The following is an 18,207-nucleotide window of genomic DNA, read 5'->3' as shown; positions in this document are numbered from 1 at the left end:
AGGTGGACCATCAAGGAAAACAATGTTTCTGTAAAATACTTGTATATAATGCACACACAGTATGATTCTAATATCTGGAATCCATGGAAAGCTATTACAAATGAAAAGTGACTTAAATTATCAAATTTCATTTTAAATGGGTTACTACATTTTTGGGGTATCATTCTGGAAGTCCAGATGGATATATTTATTTTATATACGTATAGGTTATGTATACATACACTTTTTTATATATAGTTCTCTTGGTGGTAGACCTTTGGGGTTTCATAGAGTGAAAGACTGGATTTACTCTGCAGCCTTTATTTCACTCCTTTAGGCTTAATCATTTTTCTTAGAAGATATGTAGTATGCATGACATGCTTTGCTTGCTGTTGTGGAACATAGAAACTTCGATAATGTTTTGTGTCTGAAACTCTGGATAGACTAGATAGAAGTGTTTATAGTGGCAAAGCAGTAGTGTACCTATACCTGGAAATATTCCTGCATAGGCTTTATCCAAGTGATGCAGTGCATATTAAGATGCATATAATAGCTGTGTGGTAGCAGTAGCAGCTCTGTACTAGTAAAAAAGATGGACATTTTTAGGTCACATCCACACTGTGTTCCAGTGCTTGGGAACATCTCAGGGTGCTGTTAAAAAAACAAGTGTGTATGAATGTAGTCTTGAAAGCCATTACTCCTGTAAGTGGACAAACCAGACTGTTTGACAGTTCTTAGGTTCTTCAATCAAAAGATGCTTTTTACTGAAACAATTTTGCTAGTACTCTGACAGTCCTGTGTCATCCTGGTTTTGATCAGAGGATGGTAACCCTGTGCTAGTTCATGAACTTTTTCTGTGATCATGATACCGTAAAGTATGAAGTACAGAAAATTAAAAAGGATGGTTTGCTACTGGGAAAATTGAAGTAAAACAAGGGCCTCTTGGAAAGCCCTGGTTCTGTTTCTGTGCAAGTAACTTTTCAGGTAGGGTTTCCAGCTGAGGAAGGAGGTGCCGGTGGGGACGTAGGAGCCTCTAAGTGGTTGGGCCACAGCTGGAGCTGCTGCCCTGACTCTGGGGAGTCGCTTAGCGTTGCCTTGCTGTGAGAGCTGTCTCATAGAGGCTTCGGCTGAGAGCATATTTAAGATCTGATGCAGTTTGAATAATGCTCCTTGAAAATTAGAAAATACATGTCTAATTTTCTTTTGTAGAGTTCACGGAGCATTGCTGTGTATGCAGTACTATGTTAATGAAAAGCTTTGATAGGTGGGGACCTACCTTTTTAAGACCTTTAAAACATGCTTAAAGAGGGGTAAAAAGGCACATACTAATTCAGGATTCTCTTTTGAGCATCACTGTTTTTGTTTTTTCCCCCCCCCCCCTTCTCTCTATAACACAACTGAACACAACGGTATATATAACTTCATATATAATACAAAATTTTATATGTATTTTATATAACTTTATATATAATATAAAATATCTGGAACAATTATTTTCTTTGTATTTGTTCATTGTTGAATGAATTTTGCTACTTCTGTTACCCTAACATCTAATTTCCTGTCAATGTGCTTTAAGTGCTCTAGGGATGCATTTTTCTCAAATCGGATTTTGCTGTTCTGTTATTGTTTGGTCTCATTGGGAAGGATATCTAGCTAGTAGCCTTTTGGTTTTTTTGAAGGTAACTAACTATAGTAAGAATGATAGTCCAGTACCACATGTTTAACAGAGGGGGGGAAATAGAATGAAAAATGCCTGTATCGGAAAAGGGAAATTCTGACCTCAGTGAAATGGCATAGATTTCAAGGAATTCATTTATATCTCTGACTTCTTTTTTAAGACCTAGTTGACACTACTAAACATTTCAGTGTTGCATTTCAAGTTAGCATAATGCATCTGTTAAACTGCTTTTTGTTTTTGCTTTTTCCAAATGCCACAGAGAACAGAAATGTGATGCAGTGGGTAGGTTCACCAAAGCAATGGATGATGGAGTTAAAGAGCTGCTGACAGTGGGACAAGAGCACTGGAAGAGGTGTACAGGGCGTAAGTGTCCCTTCTGAACTCAGCAGCCATTTCTGTGTTGCTTTTCTCTTTTTTTTGTTGTTGTTGTTTTTATTGTTCATAATTCAAGGCACATCTTAAAACTGAAGGAAATCCTAAATTATCATGAGGATTGTATGGCATTCCGGCTGCTTTCAGTGTCTGAGAGTATAAATTGTGCGAGTTTTTTGTTATTGTGTTTTGCTTTTTTTTTTCCCTCTCATAACAGAAATATCTGGTCCCTGCCCATAGGTTTAAAAATATTAAAAGTTAAATAATTCTATTAATCCAGCTAAAGCCCTTTTTGGACCTGTTCTCTTATATTTGTCATTTATCTACATTTTAGTGACATGGGCAAAGTAGACCTGTCTATTTGATGAAATCATAAATGATTGCATTTTATTAACCCCTTATTTAGGATTCTTGCATGCCAGGAAGAGTGATTTAAAGATGAAATGAGTTTAAAAAAAGAAAAAGAAAAGAAAAAACAACTTGATTCTAACTTAATCTTTAGCCCAATTCTTTTTCTCCTATCTTGTCTCTTCCTTCCCACAGATATTTAGGGTTGCAGAACTTCACACCAAGTCCCTATGACTCTGCCTGGGCTCTAATTTCCTAGTCCACAGCAGTGTTCAGTGTTTGTGGCCACCACAAGGCAGCTATTGAAAGGAAGCAGGTACTACAGCTGAGGATCATAATAAGAAACACTTCAGGGCAGGCTGTAGTGTCTGGCGACCAAAGACCTATCACATAAATCTCCTCAACTCTCCTCTGTTTTTTTCTTTCTTTTTTTTTTTTAACTTTTTTTAACCCCTGCAAAAAAACATTGTCCCCAGACTTGGGAGTAAGTACATCTCCTGAGTTATCTCTTTGCTGCTTTCTAATCTAACACTGCAGTTGAATATCTGAGGCTGACCGGAGGGAATGGGAAGTGTAGAAGCCCAGTCTCTTCTAGTAGTTGATTACATTAGACTTTAGTACCTGTAGGATGTGAACTTTAAATTATACACGTTTCTCCACTTTGAATAAGAGGGTTTTCTTCTACATATCACTGACCCTCCTGCTGGTCAAAAATAGTCTAACACAGGACACAGCTCTAACATTGTACAGATCTCACTTCACTAGGAAATGATACCGAGGGGGAAGCGGAGGGCAGGGGAAGGAATAAGGTCCCTCAGATGAGACTAGAAAAATAGCATTGCTTTGCAGTTACAAAAGCAGTGATCAAAACCACCATAGTTAAGGGCTGGCTGTGACTTGTGCTTACGGTAGAATACAGTATTTTGTTCACTGCTAAAATCTCTCTAAACTTAAGACATTAGTGCTTTAGGTATGGAATGACTCTTATAATACTTACAGCTATTAATTAGTTAGCATAAATGCAGTAAGTCAGATGTGATTGTGTTGAAAATTTTAACTTTTAACTTTCCAGACATTCATACTGAATAGAAAAAGGAGATTGGTAAATCGGGACATGCAAAACTGAAGAATTTCAGTGGTCTCTTAGGTTTTAAGTTCCCTGTCACCTCTAGTCCCAACTCCTAGTCACAATTATTTTTGGCGCTTTCTGAGCAATAATTACATGTATTCCATTCTATGATATTTAAAATGACTGATGGTGGAAACTTCTTAAATGCAAGTGAAAAGAAACCAAACATTCTTCACTGAAGTTTTCACTGGGGATTCAGTAACAAGTTAATGACTGATAAGAGAACTGTAGTACTCTGAATGATACTTCTTGTATGAGAAATACCAGTTGTCCTAAGTAATCTAACTTCTGGGCAAGAACTTGATCAAAGATAATCAATAAAATTTTGCCGTTTGGGGGTTCGTTTTTTGGTTTGTTTTTTTGTGGGTTTGTTTTTTTTTTTTTAACCACACAAAGGGGTTCTTCTGTGAAAACCAGATTGTGTGGGATGCTAGAGCAACTAAAAAACTGCTATTTACCTGGACAATGTACCCTCTGAATACAAATGTTTGACAACAAAAAGCACATCTACTTGGGTTTTTTCTGCTAGCATAGGTAGCTTATAAAAAATTGCTTTCACTTTTCAGGTAGCTTTTTAGGCCTCTGGGGTGGTGGTATTCAAAGTGTTAATAATGAATGCACTCATAAATCACAGCTTATTGACTTCATTGTGAGGAAGCAATTTATGCCTACATTTTCAATAAATAGATTATTAAAAACTATTTTATTATTCAGATACTTGCATCAATTTTTATGCCTAGTTAATCTTGGTTCCTAGTGCCTTTAAATATAAAATCCTTGATTTGAGGAGAGTTTAGGTATTATAGGTCTGTATAATAATCCCCTCTTAAAATACTAATGAGATCTGTTCTCCATATTACTGCAGCACTTCCCCCCCATGCCCCCCCAGGGAGGATAAAGTCTGCTCATGAGGGGGAGAAAAAAATCTCACTGTATGCATAGGAGGACTGAGCTAGGAGTGCAGTGAGATTTTTTTTTTCTTTTTTTTATAGCAGTCACACACTGTTTCCCCAGCTGTTTGTGGCTTTCAAGAATCCAGACTGCAATAGCTTTATACAGTTTTGGAATGTCTGTAACAGGGGAGGGGGTAAGAATGTGATTGTAAATGCTTCACTAGAAGAAATGTAAAAAGTAGTTGGTTTTGATATCTGCTTCTATCAAGTTTTGGAAATGCTGCAGATTTAGTCTCACTTACCCTTGTGGTTTTTTGCTTCTGTTTCCCTCTTTTCACCATCCTTTTCCTCCTTTCAGCACTACCCAAGGAATACCAGAAGATAGGAAAAGCATTGCAGAGCCTGGCTCTGGTCTTCAGCACTAGTGGATACCAAGGTACTTCTGTAACTTCATTTGTACTTTACTTAACAAAAGATATTTTAATTAATCATGCTACATTTTTTTGCCAAAGATCTTAATGGTTTCCTCTTTGAACTTTAGATGTCAAACATGATTCTGGAAAAAGTATTAAAAACTTGTTTCCCTGTATGTATTATGGGGTTTTTATATTCTAGTCTGCAATCTTGTTTTCTTTCACTGTATAATCATGTGGTGAGTTGGTGGTGGTGGAGAAGTTTAGCTTGATGTCATTAATATATAATCTGGTCATTGAGCTGACTGACAAAATATGCCGTAGCATTTTTTGTGATATCAAAGGAAAGGGGAGAAAATGCGGCTTTGAAAATATAAAATATCTGTCATATAACTATTGTGTGACTTACTTCATGGAAGAACAACTCCGTATGGGGATAGAAAACTTATTACAAGATTTTTATATACCATTATGTGGGCTGGAGGGCTGGCTACTGTAGCCTTTTCTGGTCCTTCACCTTTCCTTCTCCGTCAAGAGCCTTGAAATAGAGCCTGTCATGTTAGGTATGAAAGTTGTGGGAGGGAAAAGGAGGGCATCCATTGCTCAAAGTTCTCCTAAAACGTAGTCTTTAGGCCAAGCTTAAAATCCTGCTTTGTTATGTTAAGTTCTGCTGATGTTTTCCAACTGGAAAATTATTTCCTCAAATCCCAGAGGGAGCTAATTGAGTCCATTTTCTCTGGGATTCTCTTGTCAAATGTATTTTTTTCTTTTTTTTTTTTCCTAGACTCAATAGCAAAATTGCTCTGTTCTGTAACCTTAAGTGTTATAGTATAACGGCTTCCTGAAATCTTTCCATCTTAGGAGTTTTAGTTGACCAGTATTTACTCTGACTACTCATCTATCCCTTGCTTTGTACTCTTAAAGCTTTTTGCCCCATAAACCATGTATTAAAATGCAACCACTTGTGAAACTCAGATTCTTTGCTGGAAACATTAGAAATAGGCATAGTCCCTGTAGTTTGTTCTCATCTTTGACCTGTACTTCAACAGGATGACTGCTTAGTTAGAATTGGAGCATAGCATATTGTCTAAAATGTTACTTTTGGATGTGAGAACCAGGTAGGGGATTTGCATAGCTACGTACTCTTCGTATGGGTTAGAAAACTGTAAATCCTAGCCAGATACAATCTGTAGCAAGGATTCTTGAGAAAGGACTGAAAATTGCTTGAACTATAACACATGTTCTTTTGCCAGTGTAAAGGGAGAACAATATGGCTTTAAAACTAGGATGCAAAATTGCAGATCAACCTTAGGAAGGAAAGCTTCAATTTGATTTCCAGCATCTTTGAATGGTATGAAAAAATAGATCCCATGATGCTTAGGAACAAGGCAAGGATGTTTCTCTTTGTTTGCCTAGTTGTACCTGGTTGCACCCTAGTATCTTGCTGAGGAAAATGCCCTTCCCACTGATGCCTTTGTCCTGATTCCATATATATATCGCTCTTTTTAATAACTGGTACACCAGTGTGTTTTTTCAGAATTAATAATATATGGGATTCTTTGTTTTTTAATTTGAGTTCCCAGGAAGAGAGAATAAGTGCAGTGCACGTGTTGCTTTAAATGTCTTCATCACTGCTGCCCTCACTCTGTCCTACCTGCTGTTCATGTACAATTTCATTTGATGGTTGCCTCAGGTACAGGTCTGTGGATTAAGCAGACTCTATGCAAGAGATGTAAGCACCTGGATTTAAACTGATAGGATGCAGCTTTCCTGATCTCAATATTTAAAAGAAGGCACTGGACCTATTCCTTCAAATGAAGAAGTACTAGCTAGGCTGAGTGTGGGGCATGATTTTTCTGGACTATCAGTAAAGAGGAATGGCTCTTCAGTACTTACACTGTCTGTTGGGAGCTGAATCTCTTCATCCTTCTTTTTTTTTTTTTTTTTTAAATACTTGAGATCTGGAAATTTAAGATATAGGCTGCTGAAGGTTGCAATGACTGATTTGATGACACAAACATTTCCATCTACTGGTAGCTGACTTCTGACATACTGAATACACTGTTCATTTGCACAGTTAGGATGGGATGTATCTACTGTCCTTACCTCTTTCATCAGTGCTGCCTGCTTGCTCTGCAAAGCCTTATTATGTGTGGTGAATGTCTATTGCCTTCTCTTCTGATTTCCAGCCTAAAATGTTTAAGATTGCACCAGACAAGATGCAGTTGTTAGTGACTCATTCAAGCTCTTTTTCTTGTGCTGCAGAATGAGCCTTATCAATTAATTGCCAGCCACAGTGCATATTAGGAATCTGTCCCCAGTATTTGCAGGGGCAAGGGTACCTTTAGAACTATTAAGGACACATTGAGAGATTCTCATTTAACTTGGCCATGGGCCTATGTACTGTCCGATCGGTTTTAAGAACATGTATGATCTATGTATGGTCCAAAAATGCATATTGGACAGTTCCAGAATATGCCTGGAAGAGTCTTGCAGCCTGGCACTACGTTGCCTATCCTATCGCATCATACAATGCTCTTAGCTTGACACAGCCTTAAATAGCATGGCTTCTCTTCTGCGGCGCCAAATCTGGGCGTGTCTTTCTCCTATATTAAGAAAATGTGAATGGCTGTGGTATGCCATTCAACCACAGTAAGATCTCCTAATCCTACATCACCCCTCAGGAATTTTGTTAGGCAATTACATGCAAGTTTCACTATCCTGCCAGCTAGCAACAGGCACATCTTGCCTTCCAAGCTGCTTGTCTGCTGAACATTATCAGTCTGAGGCGTACTTGTCAAGAAAAATCTTGCTACAAGTAGTTCCCTAGTACATCAAACTTGATCTTTTTCCTACTCCTGGATTCTGTTAAAACATGCTTTGAAAGAAAACAAAACCACTTCTTGACAAAAAAAATTCTGCTGTCCTAATCAAGTCTTACAGAATATTAGTTCCCTCAATATGCCTGCTGTATTCCCTGAGAGGTGATAATCACTGGCGTTTACCAAGCAGTTGAACTGCTAAGAGGTGCTCTGCTAAACATCTCCAAAAGACTCCTCGTGGTTTTACATCTTCCTTCATCACCCTGTGACAGCATGCAGGCCTGTAAATCAATGAAAGTATCAGTTTCTTCTTGTGGTTGGGTTAAAATATCTGTAGAATATTACTGGCCATTTTAACTGGTCTTTTTACAACTACTTTTAGTCGATGCTTTTAAGCCCTCTCTGTTTCTTGTGGGGATATATGTATTCTGCCCTAATTCTGAATGTAAATATCAGCAGCATGTGGGGCTTTCTGCTTTTCCATTGATTAAAGAACCCCTCACATCCTGGTATATCCTTGCACTGGGACCCAGCTCGGCTTTCACGGCTTGAGTTAAGAAGCCCATTTTCAGCATCGCATCAGTTCAGAAGCTGAGAATGCTAGAAACTTGGCCCTGTCCAAGTAACAAAACTCTGACCAAAACCCGTGCTGACAACAGTGATAGGGAGCAATGTGCTGCTGGAATTCAAGTTACTCTGATGGGTGAGCATGTGGGTTGTGTGCGGTATCTCTGATAAAGTGGCCTGGTGTAGGGAGTGACCGACTGAGCACGGCATGACACCGCTGATAACGTGTATTAGAACTTGGAGGGCGCGTCAGGTGCGAGGTGAAATCTGACTCTTTAAGGCTGCCCTGGCACTATCTGAAAAAGAGATTGTAGAAGAGAAGGAGGCAGTGTGAGGAGCTGCAGATCATCTTCTACCACTTGTGTGCCTGCCTATTGTCGGGATCCACTGTCTGGAACTTTTAAATATACTATCCCTTAGCCCTGCTTTTGGAGGGGTGTGAATGCCTCTGCTAGTAGTAGAAACCCTTAATGCACCCTGTGCCTTCTACAAGCTGGCTTTGTGCCCTGCTGCCCCCAAACGAAAGACAATCGGTGTTGGGAGGGTTTGTCTAGGTTCTCTGAAGCTCCAATCTGTGAAGGTCCTTCGAGTGAGTTCTGCATAGAAGGGGAGGATTTTCTCTTTCTACTCAAATATACATACTCTTCCTCTTTCTTTTTGCTCAGATAGGAAAAGTCATCATCTTTTATGGCATTATGAAATGAACAGCAACATCTAGATCAACCTGGCTTCTGACTCTAATTAAAGCCACACCATGTTTTGTCCCAAAATCTAGGAGTCAGTTGCCTAAGCAGCAGTTACTTCAAGGTTACTTCTGAGCAAACATGGGGAATTCTGAAATAATGAAATTATTTAAGCCTACCTGAAATAATGAAAGTGATCTCTCTGAAATTTTTTTATTGTTTTACAACAACGTGAAGATATCTTCTGAATTATGTACCTCTTAGATCTCACAATGGGATTTCATGTTGTTTTTTTTTTTTTTTATCCAGACAGGCTCAAATAGGAGAAAAATAACTATTTCTTTAGCAGTATTTGTGTTGCTGGACTTACTAGTTCTTAGGATCAGTAACTTTCCCTCAAAGCTTTTGCCTTTATGAAACCAGCCTAATGGAAAGTAAGAATTGATTGATAGAACTGAAGCAATATTCAGTCATTACCTTGTTTCTTTTAGGATGTGCTAAAATGAAGGAATCCTATCTAATAAATCTCTAACATAGATTAGTCCATATGTTGTAGTAGAAGAAGGTACTTTAATGTTCAAATTAATCATTAATGAAATCAGTGTTTGGTAATTTTCAATTAAGTCACTGATTAACGTCTATAGAATAAAAACAAAATGTTTGTAAAAGACTAACTGCTGCCTAATATCAAGACATGTCTGAAAGGATGAGAAAAATCATTTTTTCTTAAACTAATATTCAATATCTGCAAATTATACCTTCCCCTTTCTCTACCTTAATTTGCTTTTTGTACTGTTGACTACATGCTTTGGACAAGCTAACAAGGATGGAAAAAACCTATGGTGGTTTGGGAAGGTGAAGTGGCATGAAAAAACCGAGAATGTAAGGCTTGTTTCCGTCTTTGTCCCACATAGCCATGTCCTGCTAGTAATACAGTGTTATGAGTGCTTGTGGTGTTGTCTAGCTTAGGATTTGTTGAGATGTCTGTATTTTTAAGTGTAGTTTGTGGGGCCCGTTGATCTATTTCATATGATGATGAAAGTTAGAAACTCACTCTCAAAAGCAGCGATTCTTACAGAGCTTGAAAATATTATCCAAGAGTTCCCTAAAGGGTCAGAAATCTCGTTGGCAAGGAAAAAAGTTAGTTGGGCCTCCTTCCACTTCTCTGACCTTCTAACAATAACAGTCCAGGACTGTTGGAGAGCTTAGGGCTAGCATCAGTGCTCCATAGGGCATCGTGGAGAATTTACTGCTTATCAGGTATGAAAATCATTTATTAAAAATCAGAACAGCAGGTGTCTCTTCAGCTTTCTTAGTCTATCTTCTAGTGTCACCCTCCTCATTCTCCCTTCCCTCCCATTCTGGTAGGCTTCCTGTGTGGGGGAATACCTGTGTATTTAAACTACTTAAAATTATGAAATGTGGAAGTGAATAGTGCTAGTACTATGGTAGAACAGTGTTTACGTGACCCCTTTAGCATTCATTTTCTACAAGATCATCTTTAATGGTATAAAATCTAATGTTTTTCTAACTTCTTTATTACTGCTGTTTATAAAGTTATGATTAGGTATTTATTATTGTAAAATAAGCTGTTTTAGAAATTTGCCTTGAATCAGGGCAAGTTTCTTACTGTAATTGACTTACTGTAATTTGAACACTGATGTTTACTTTTAGGAGAATCAGATCTCAATGGAGCAATAACAGAAGCAGGAAAAACCTATGAAGAAATTGCCAGTCTTGTAGCAGATCAGGTAGGAGTATTATGAATGCATTGGCATAGTGTGTACAAACATATCACCTATTTGGATCACTTCTGACTTTTCCTTTTTTCTTTTCTGTTAAAACATAACTGCTAGAGCTGCAGACCAGTCAAATGAAACTACTATTAATACTTTTAAATGCACTTTCATCTTTTCTACTATGTGTCAACTTAGGGGGGATGTGATGGGAGGATATTTCTCTTGGATCAGAAAGATCACATTCTGGTTTCTAAAATAGTAAAATGATCACTTCCTCTTTCAATGTGTTTGGTTTTTTATGTCAGTGAGCTGTCTTCATTACTGATACAAATGAATGAGATTTAATCAAGGATAGGGTTTCTACCTTCCCCCTGCATTCCCCAAATGTGTACAGGACCCAGATCTTGCTTCATTTCATTGTGTTGACATGCAATTGCCTGCTTCAGTAAAAATCTAGCTTAAATAAATCCTGATTGGTGTCAGCATTCGAGTCATAAATTGTTGTTTGATGTATTAAGCTTAAAGTCTCCAAAATGCAGATCCTCTTGATCTCAAGGTTGAGTCTGGAAGTTCCTAAAACAGCTTTCCAAGTCAGCAACTAAGGAGATGCACTTGTGCATGCAAATATCTGCATATGTAATGAGATTATTGCTTAATAGTGCTATTGCTAGGACTGGTTACTCTTCTTCAGTGAAAATTTGAGGCAAAAGCCCTCACTTCATAAGCTAGTGTTGAGTAAAACAAAGAACAGAGGCATGTGCTCACGGGTGCTCAGTACCTTACTCCAAAGAGCTTATATTTTAATAAGGACCTTTTTAAATGTGAAAAACTTGCAACAAACAATTAAGATTTTGGGTTGGATTTTTTGTATTCTTTCCTTCTCTTTTTTCCCCTCACCCTTTTTTGACATCATGGTTTCTTTTCTGTGATGTTAAAATGCCGTGGATAATTTTACTAATGCTTACGCTTTGTTTATTAGCCGAAGAAAGATCTTCACTTTTTGATGGAAACAAATCATGAATATAAGGGGTTTCTTGGTTGCTTCCCTGACATCATAGGAGCTCATAAGGTATGTGAGGGGCCTTTCCTTTTAAGAGTTGGGTAGTAAGAAGATCTACAGCAACAAAAGTGGCGGTATGGTACTCTGCATTTGTGCAGCAGCCTGGCCCCTGCTTCCAGAAACACTGAAAGTTTCTGCGAAACTAGCATGTTGATTTTTAAAATAAAGAAATACTTAGAGGGGAGGGAAGCCAGAACTTGTCTCAAGATTTGAGAATATCATGACTTTCTGCTATAGTAGAGCACTAGAAGCTTCATGATTTTCTTCAGGTTAACTTCATGTCCCAATGTGGTGAATAGCAGTAGTGTAAATTTGTAGTGTTTGAGTCTTACATGGTAGCTGATACTAAACCATACCAGTATTTTAGGAAAAATTGTGTATGCTTACATGGCTAGCTTACTGGTATGTGATAAATAATCATGCACTGCCCAGAAGTTTCTTCAATATTAAAAAATAGAGAATAGGGCTAACTTTTCGGGGAGGAGGGGGGAACACCAGCAACAGAAAACCACCACTTTGTTCTCTGTAATATGAAAGCCATCAAGTAATAATAAATTTAGCTATTGTGTCTAGTTTTGAATATTCTGCTTTTTTTTTGGTGCTAGAGTTTTCCTTATGTTCATGTGCCTGCTGTAATGTATTTCAGGAAACTAAAAATTTTGAAGTATTAAACAAGTACACAAGTTAGTTTTTTGGGGTTTTTTTACCGCTTGAAGTGTTAAATGTATAAAACAAGAACATACTTCTGAGAGCAACAAAGATAAAAGCATATCAGATTTGTGTATTCTTTCTTCAGGACACTTACGGTCCCTCATCCCACAGCATCCTTGGGGAAAAATACCATAAGAGGAGAAGAAATGTTTTTAAAACTCAAAACATAAGCCTACTGCCAAGAGACATGTAAATAGATTCTCCTGAATGTTGTTTGGCACAAATACATTTTGAAGGGGAAGGCATTTCTTTTTATGCTTGTTGTTTATGTGACACAAGGATTTTCCTGAATTGAAAGTTATAAATTGCAATGAGTTCTGGTCTCTTGGAAAATAGTTTGTTGTCTTATCTTGTATAATGTGCAAATAAGGTTCTACAGACATTTGATAGGTTGAGGCTTTTGGATGTCTGTTGTGTTGGTCAGCTGGATTTTGAAACTTGGCCCTTTCGTCCTTTCTGTATACACCCTTGTGTATGACTGCCTTTACCAAACTCAATTTCCTAGTGACTCTGTTCATGCCTGTGTTTGAAGTCACTTTTTGCAAGCCGTTAGGACTCTTGAAAGCAATAGAGTGAAATAACAAACTTTGGGTGAAAACGTAGGAAGGCAGAATCAGTCCTTGTGCGTATATATGTATGTGTATAGTGTGCAAGCTCAAAATGTGGCCAGTGGCATTTCAGATGACTATAAAGACCTTTAAGTTAACTAATCTTTGAATCTCTTTTAATCTTTCTGCATTTGGTTTCTACAGGGAGCAATAGAAAGAGTGAAGGAAAGTGATAAATTAGTTGCAACCAGTAAAATAACGCCACAAGACAAACAGAACATGGTGAAACGTGTGAGCACCATGGCTTATGCACTACAAGGTAAACCAAATTTTGGGCTAAATGGCAATGTTGTAGGCCTCTGAAGGACATCTCTTAAGTAACAAACTTTGAAAGAGAATCGTTGTTCTCCCGGGAATGGTAATAAGAGCTAGGTGTGGTTGGTTTTTTTTCTTTGTGACCTGCTTAGATTTTCCTAAAATTGCAGTTATTTTTCCCATGGTTTTCTTTCAAATCTCATATTGCTATTGCAAAAGAGACATGTTTTGGAAATACAATTTAAAAACAAACAAACAAACAAAAACCCAAAACAAAACAAAACAAAACCACCACCACACCATCCTAGACTGGTTCTTTCATTTTGAAGTGATAATGTCTCAAAGAAAAAGCATGGGCCCTGGTGCAGGAAGCAGTTCATCACGTGCAGAAGTGTTTTTTCTGACTCATGGTTTAGTCAGACATGATCTAGTTGAGATTCATGTTCTTGTGGATAAGATTTTATTTCTTGGATGTTCTTTGAATGAACTTTTTCCTCTTTAGGTTAGAGATGTTGTAAATATGAGACGTAGCACACCGCACTTGAAAAGCTGGGGAAGTGAGGAGTCAGGGCTCAGTCCTGCAGGATATCAAGCCCTTAAAGTGCATTCTGTTACTGACTTCAGTGGGACTACTCACTGATGAGGGAGTTGCATCTTTTTTAGCTGACTTAAAGCCAAGAGTACTCAACATTTTACAGGACAAAGGTAGAGCAGCACACAAAATTTATTTTAAAAACAAACAAGAAAACTCCCCACCCCCTCCTTCTTCCTGGTCACGATGCAAGAGGACTGTGCTGTATAAGGATAACCATGGAAGAGACCTCTAGGATGACTTTTACAATCTAGAATATTTCTTCTCTCTCTATTGGTATCTCAAAATATATTTAACTTTTTATTTCAGCCGTAAGCTGATCTGACAAGAGATGCAGAAAGTGGTGAAAGGTGTTACGGATTCACTAATGCTGTCTCTCTGGTTTCTACTGAAACAACCTCAATCAAAAATGAGTCAAACACTACTGGCTGTATCTTTTTTTTTTTTGAGCTAAATATTTACAGCTGTGGCTTGCAACTTGATATCTGTACTCTTGGAAATCTAAATGTCCTAGCCAAATTCTTTTGGAAACACTTCAGGAAAGAGCAGTTACCTCAGTAGGAGAAAATCCTGCTTGTATTCTTTATCAAATCTTTGTACATCTGAGTATTTTAACAAGAACCTGGCTTTGTCCAGGAAGTGTCCATATTTTATCAGTGAGTGAGTGACACCTTACCAATTTTGCGAACAGTTCCATCATAACTTGAGAGCTGCAGCAAAATAGGTTGTGGAAGCATGAGAACAGGAACTATGCTGGCAGGGCTGGACACTGAGCTTGTTGCACAGTAACTAATCTGAACTAAGTGAAACTGTTCCTAATTACCAATGCTTCTCTTAAATAATTTGCCTCCTGGGTCTAATTGCAGCTGAGATGAATCACTTCCACAGTAACCGGATTTATGACTACAACAGTGTCATTCGTCTCTATCTGGAGCAGCAGGCACAGTTTTATGAAACGGTAAGGTGTAGCATTTCAGTGCCATTTTCCTGGCATGTACTGTGCTGCTACTTTTTATAAGAAATACTCGCAGTACTTAATCGTCTGTTTGTATGAGCTTCTTGCAGAGAGCAGGTATTTGAAGACTTGTACATATAAAAAAATAAAAGAACACAGAATGAGTTAAAATAATATTTTCCTATAGATACTATTCCTATGTACATGACTGTCATATTAGACCTATTAGACCTAAAAACCAGTGTTGAGAAACATTTATTGTTGACAGCTTGATTTTTTTTTTTTCCTTTCCCCAATGCCAGTACTAAGGTTACAAAGCCTGATGTATACGAGTGTGGATTGGGAGTGGTTTAGGTGATTTATTAAATACGTCAACTCTGAGCACTTGACCTACAACCATAGATCTCATTTTAAATTGTTCTTATGCATGTATTCCTTGTGGTTTTTTAAATGAGACCCGAGAACAAATTTTCTAATGTGATATGCTGGTAAAACGTGTGAGTTTGAGTGTGCTGGAACCTGACTTCTATCACTTAAAGGAGTCATATAAGCAACTGGTTGCCCTTCCCAGCAGTAAAAGGTGCTGGTGGGGGGCTTCAGAGGTATCTTCAGTGGATGAGAACTTCAGGTCCCCCATCACTTGCTCAGTTTCTCTGACACATCTGATGGGGTTAGGTGTAGGTTTCTCTTTACCTTCTTTCAGTTGCTTGTCCAGTCTATCCCAGTTCTGGTTGCAGCCTCACCAGTCTCCTTGCACCAATCTTCTCTCCCCCAGTACAGGGACCAGATCCATGTTCACATGTGGGATACCGTGAGAGCTGCGGGGAGAGCACAGGAGCTCTGTTCTGATGTGTGGTCTGGTTTCAGCAGGGAAATGGATTTAATGAAAAATCTGGCTTTGTTCCTGTAGCTCTCCTGCATAGTGCAGTGCTAGATAACCTAATAGGCAGGGTGACAGCCCTGCCTACATACTTTCTCCAACACAACCTGAGCGGTGAAAGCACGAAATGAACAAGGCAGAAAGTGTATATGCGTGAAGAAAAGTCTTTATAATGGAATGTTTGAGTCCTACATACACAAAATCTGCAGTAAAAACTGCAGTTTTTCAGAAAATGAGGGAACAATTCGTTTAACAACTTAGCCTGCAATCTTATTTCTGCATACTGTAAAGTGACTACATATTTAATACGTTCTGCTTCTTTGTTTCAGATTGCACAGAAGCTGAGGCAGGCACTCAGCCGCTTTCCTGTGATGTAGAGAATAAGGAGTAGTCAACAATAAAGAACAACTCCGAAGTGCTTTTCTGGTTTGGGGGCAATGCCAATAAAAGCTTGTTAGCCTTTGCCAGCCAAAAAACCCCACCAAAAAAACCCCAACAACAACAAAAATCAGTTGTAGAAAAAAAGAATTATTTAAAATTTTACTTTATCAGCCTAAATCATAAGATAAGGTTCTCTTATCTAGAATGCTCTCCCATTTGTAACGTTGTTTAAATAAAAACAGCTAGATAATGCTGCCAGTTTAGGGATCTAAATTATCAAACTGGTATGTTGCCATGGACTTCATGCAGACTCGCGTCTATCAGATGTTCTCCACAATTAATCAACATCAGAGTTACGAATTTATATCTTTTTTTAAAGTGGGAAAGCAGATAAGCTTGAGAAAATGACTTTAATACTCATTATATTCAATTCAGCTCTCTAGCGATTCAGTAGCCAGGAGGAATTATATTTGTGTATGTTTCTGGTACATGTTCATGATAATCTCCTGAATGAACACTTTGTTCTAAGTTTTGCTTCCCATACGCAGCCATGGCATACTGCTCCCATTATGACTTTTGGTAAATATCATGCATTTGTCCCTTTCTTTTTTTTCCTTCTAACTAAATCTTGTACTTGTGGCACAACACCTCGGAGCTTATGTCAGGCTCTTTCTTTCTCACTATGCACTGTATAAAAAGACAAAGTACAAACAAGGAAAGAGCCATTCAGGAAGGTGTGAAAAACAGCTTTCCATACCAGCACTTTGACACCCCCCAATGTTATGCCATAAGGCCCTGGTGTTCCTCAGTGCTGTACAGGGCCAGCTTCCCTTTTACCCCTCTGAGAGTTTTAGGTGTTTCAACAGAGGGGACACTGCCACATCTAACCCAAACTAGTAGAAGTCCCCAAATTCCAACTAAGCTCAGGTCTTCATGTAGTAGTATGGTATGCTATTGGCTTGGGTTTACCTTTTGTTACCTTTTAGTTTGCATTAGAAGGTAACAAAAGTACTGAATAACATCATTGGTTATCACACAGACTTTGTGCTTTGATCATCATCTCTTACCAAGTGACCCAGTGTCCTCTTTCATAGTACTGAAATATCATTTGAGGCCTGGGCTTTTCAAAACAAAAAGCCACCACCAACCCTGTTCACAGTGGGCACCAACTACAGTGCCCAACTACATTTAACCAACTACATTTAATGCCATAAGCAAGCAGGAAAGCCAAAATGCAATTTTTGCTAAAATGTGCCTAGAACATAAAAATTTTAGCAAAAAAAAAAAATTTAAAAGAAAGCATTTTACCAATCAATAAGCCATTCTAAGTGACGGGTACAGCCTGCTGGTTGAATAGTTGCCTTATTCTGTTTTGTGTTGGTGTTGCTTTTGTGTGCTAGAAGGAGAATCTGGGTTTGCCTGAATAACCTGAAACCAAACCAAACAAGACTAAGCCTAAGTCCAGATGCTTTTCAGTGTCACGGGTTTTGTTCACGTTTTACAAACCTTGTCTTTTTCTCCTCCCAATTTTAGTTGTTCGCTTCCAAAATTCCATAGCGCAGTGTTGTTTGATACAGCCATTTAAATAATGTACAAATTGTAAAGAATGTGTATAAATGTTTTACACCAAATGTAAGATCTGCTTGCATGTAGAAGCAGCTTATATAATAAATTGTTACAATGTGTACAGTAAATTCTGAAATCACTTTTTCAAGCCAGCATTTTTTTAGCATTTGTATATTCACTTTTTGGTAATGAAATCTCTTTGTAACAGACTCTTAATTTGGGAGGGGGAAGGGGGGGGTCTTTTTACCAATCTTTAAATAGCTCCATATGCACTAAAGTTGAAGGTTCTTTATCTTGAATAGATTGTTTTTGAATCTAAGTGTAAGCTGTGCATTCCCAGTGCAGGGAAGCTATGACAGTAGCAACTGTATCAGAGACGCAACATTTTGGCAAAAAAGAAAAACTGTTTAAAGACTTCTAGTAAAATGAAGTTAAATTGATAATAAATATTTATGTATATCCACAAGACTATTTTATTTTTTTTTCTTTGAAATCATCACATTGCTTTTTAACAGGGTGATGCTGTATGAGGCAAATCCTCCTTATAGCTTTTCATCAGCTTACAGACGCTGGCCA

At 38.0% G+C, this 18,207-nt stretch overlaps 1 protein-coding gene across 3 annotated transcripts in view; it reads left to right on the top strand.

The window, feature by feature from the left end:
* Positions 1-18,097, top strand: part of SNX9 (sorting nexin 9) — a 64,525-nt gene extending 46,428 nt beyond the window's left edge. For all 3 annotated transcript variants that reach the window (XM_075146041.1, XM_075146039.1, XM_075146040.1), the window contains exons 12-18: positions 1,917-2,020; positions 4,758-4,835; positions 10,559-10,635; positions 11,603-11,692; positions 13,147-13,261; positions 14,716-14,807; positions 16,014-18,097. In XM_075146041.1, the coding sequence (XP_075002142.1) occupies positions 1,917-2,020; positions 4,758-4,835; positions 10,559-10,635; positions 11,603-11,692; positions 13,147-13,261; positions 14,716-14,807; positions 16,014-16,061 (604 nt within the window). In that variant the 3' untranslated portion in view covers positions 16,062-18,097. The remainder of the gene's footprint in view (positions 1-1,916; positions 2,021-4,757; positions 4,836-10,558; positions 10,636-11,602; positions 11,693-13,146; positions 13,262-14,715; positions 14,808-16,013) is intronic.
* Positions 18,098-18,207: the final 110 nt, after the last annotated feature.

The sequence above is a fragment of the Calonectris borealis genome, chromosome 3 (assembly GCF_964195595.1).
Source record: "Calonectris borealis chromosome 3, bCalBor7.hap1.2, whole genome shotgun sequence".
Classification (NCBI taxonomy): Eukaryota; Metazoa; Chordata; class Aves; order Procellariiformes; family Procellariidae; genus Calonectris; species Calonectris borealis.
Note: the sequence above shows the minus strand (reverse complement) of the source record. Positions and strands in the feature narration are given on the sequence as shown.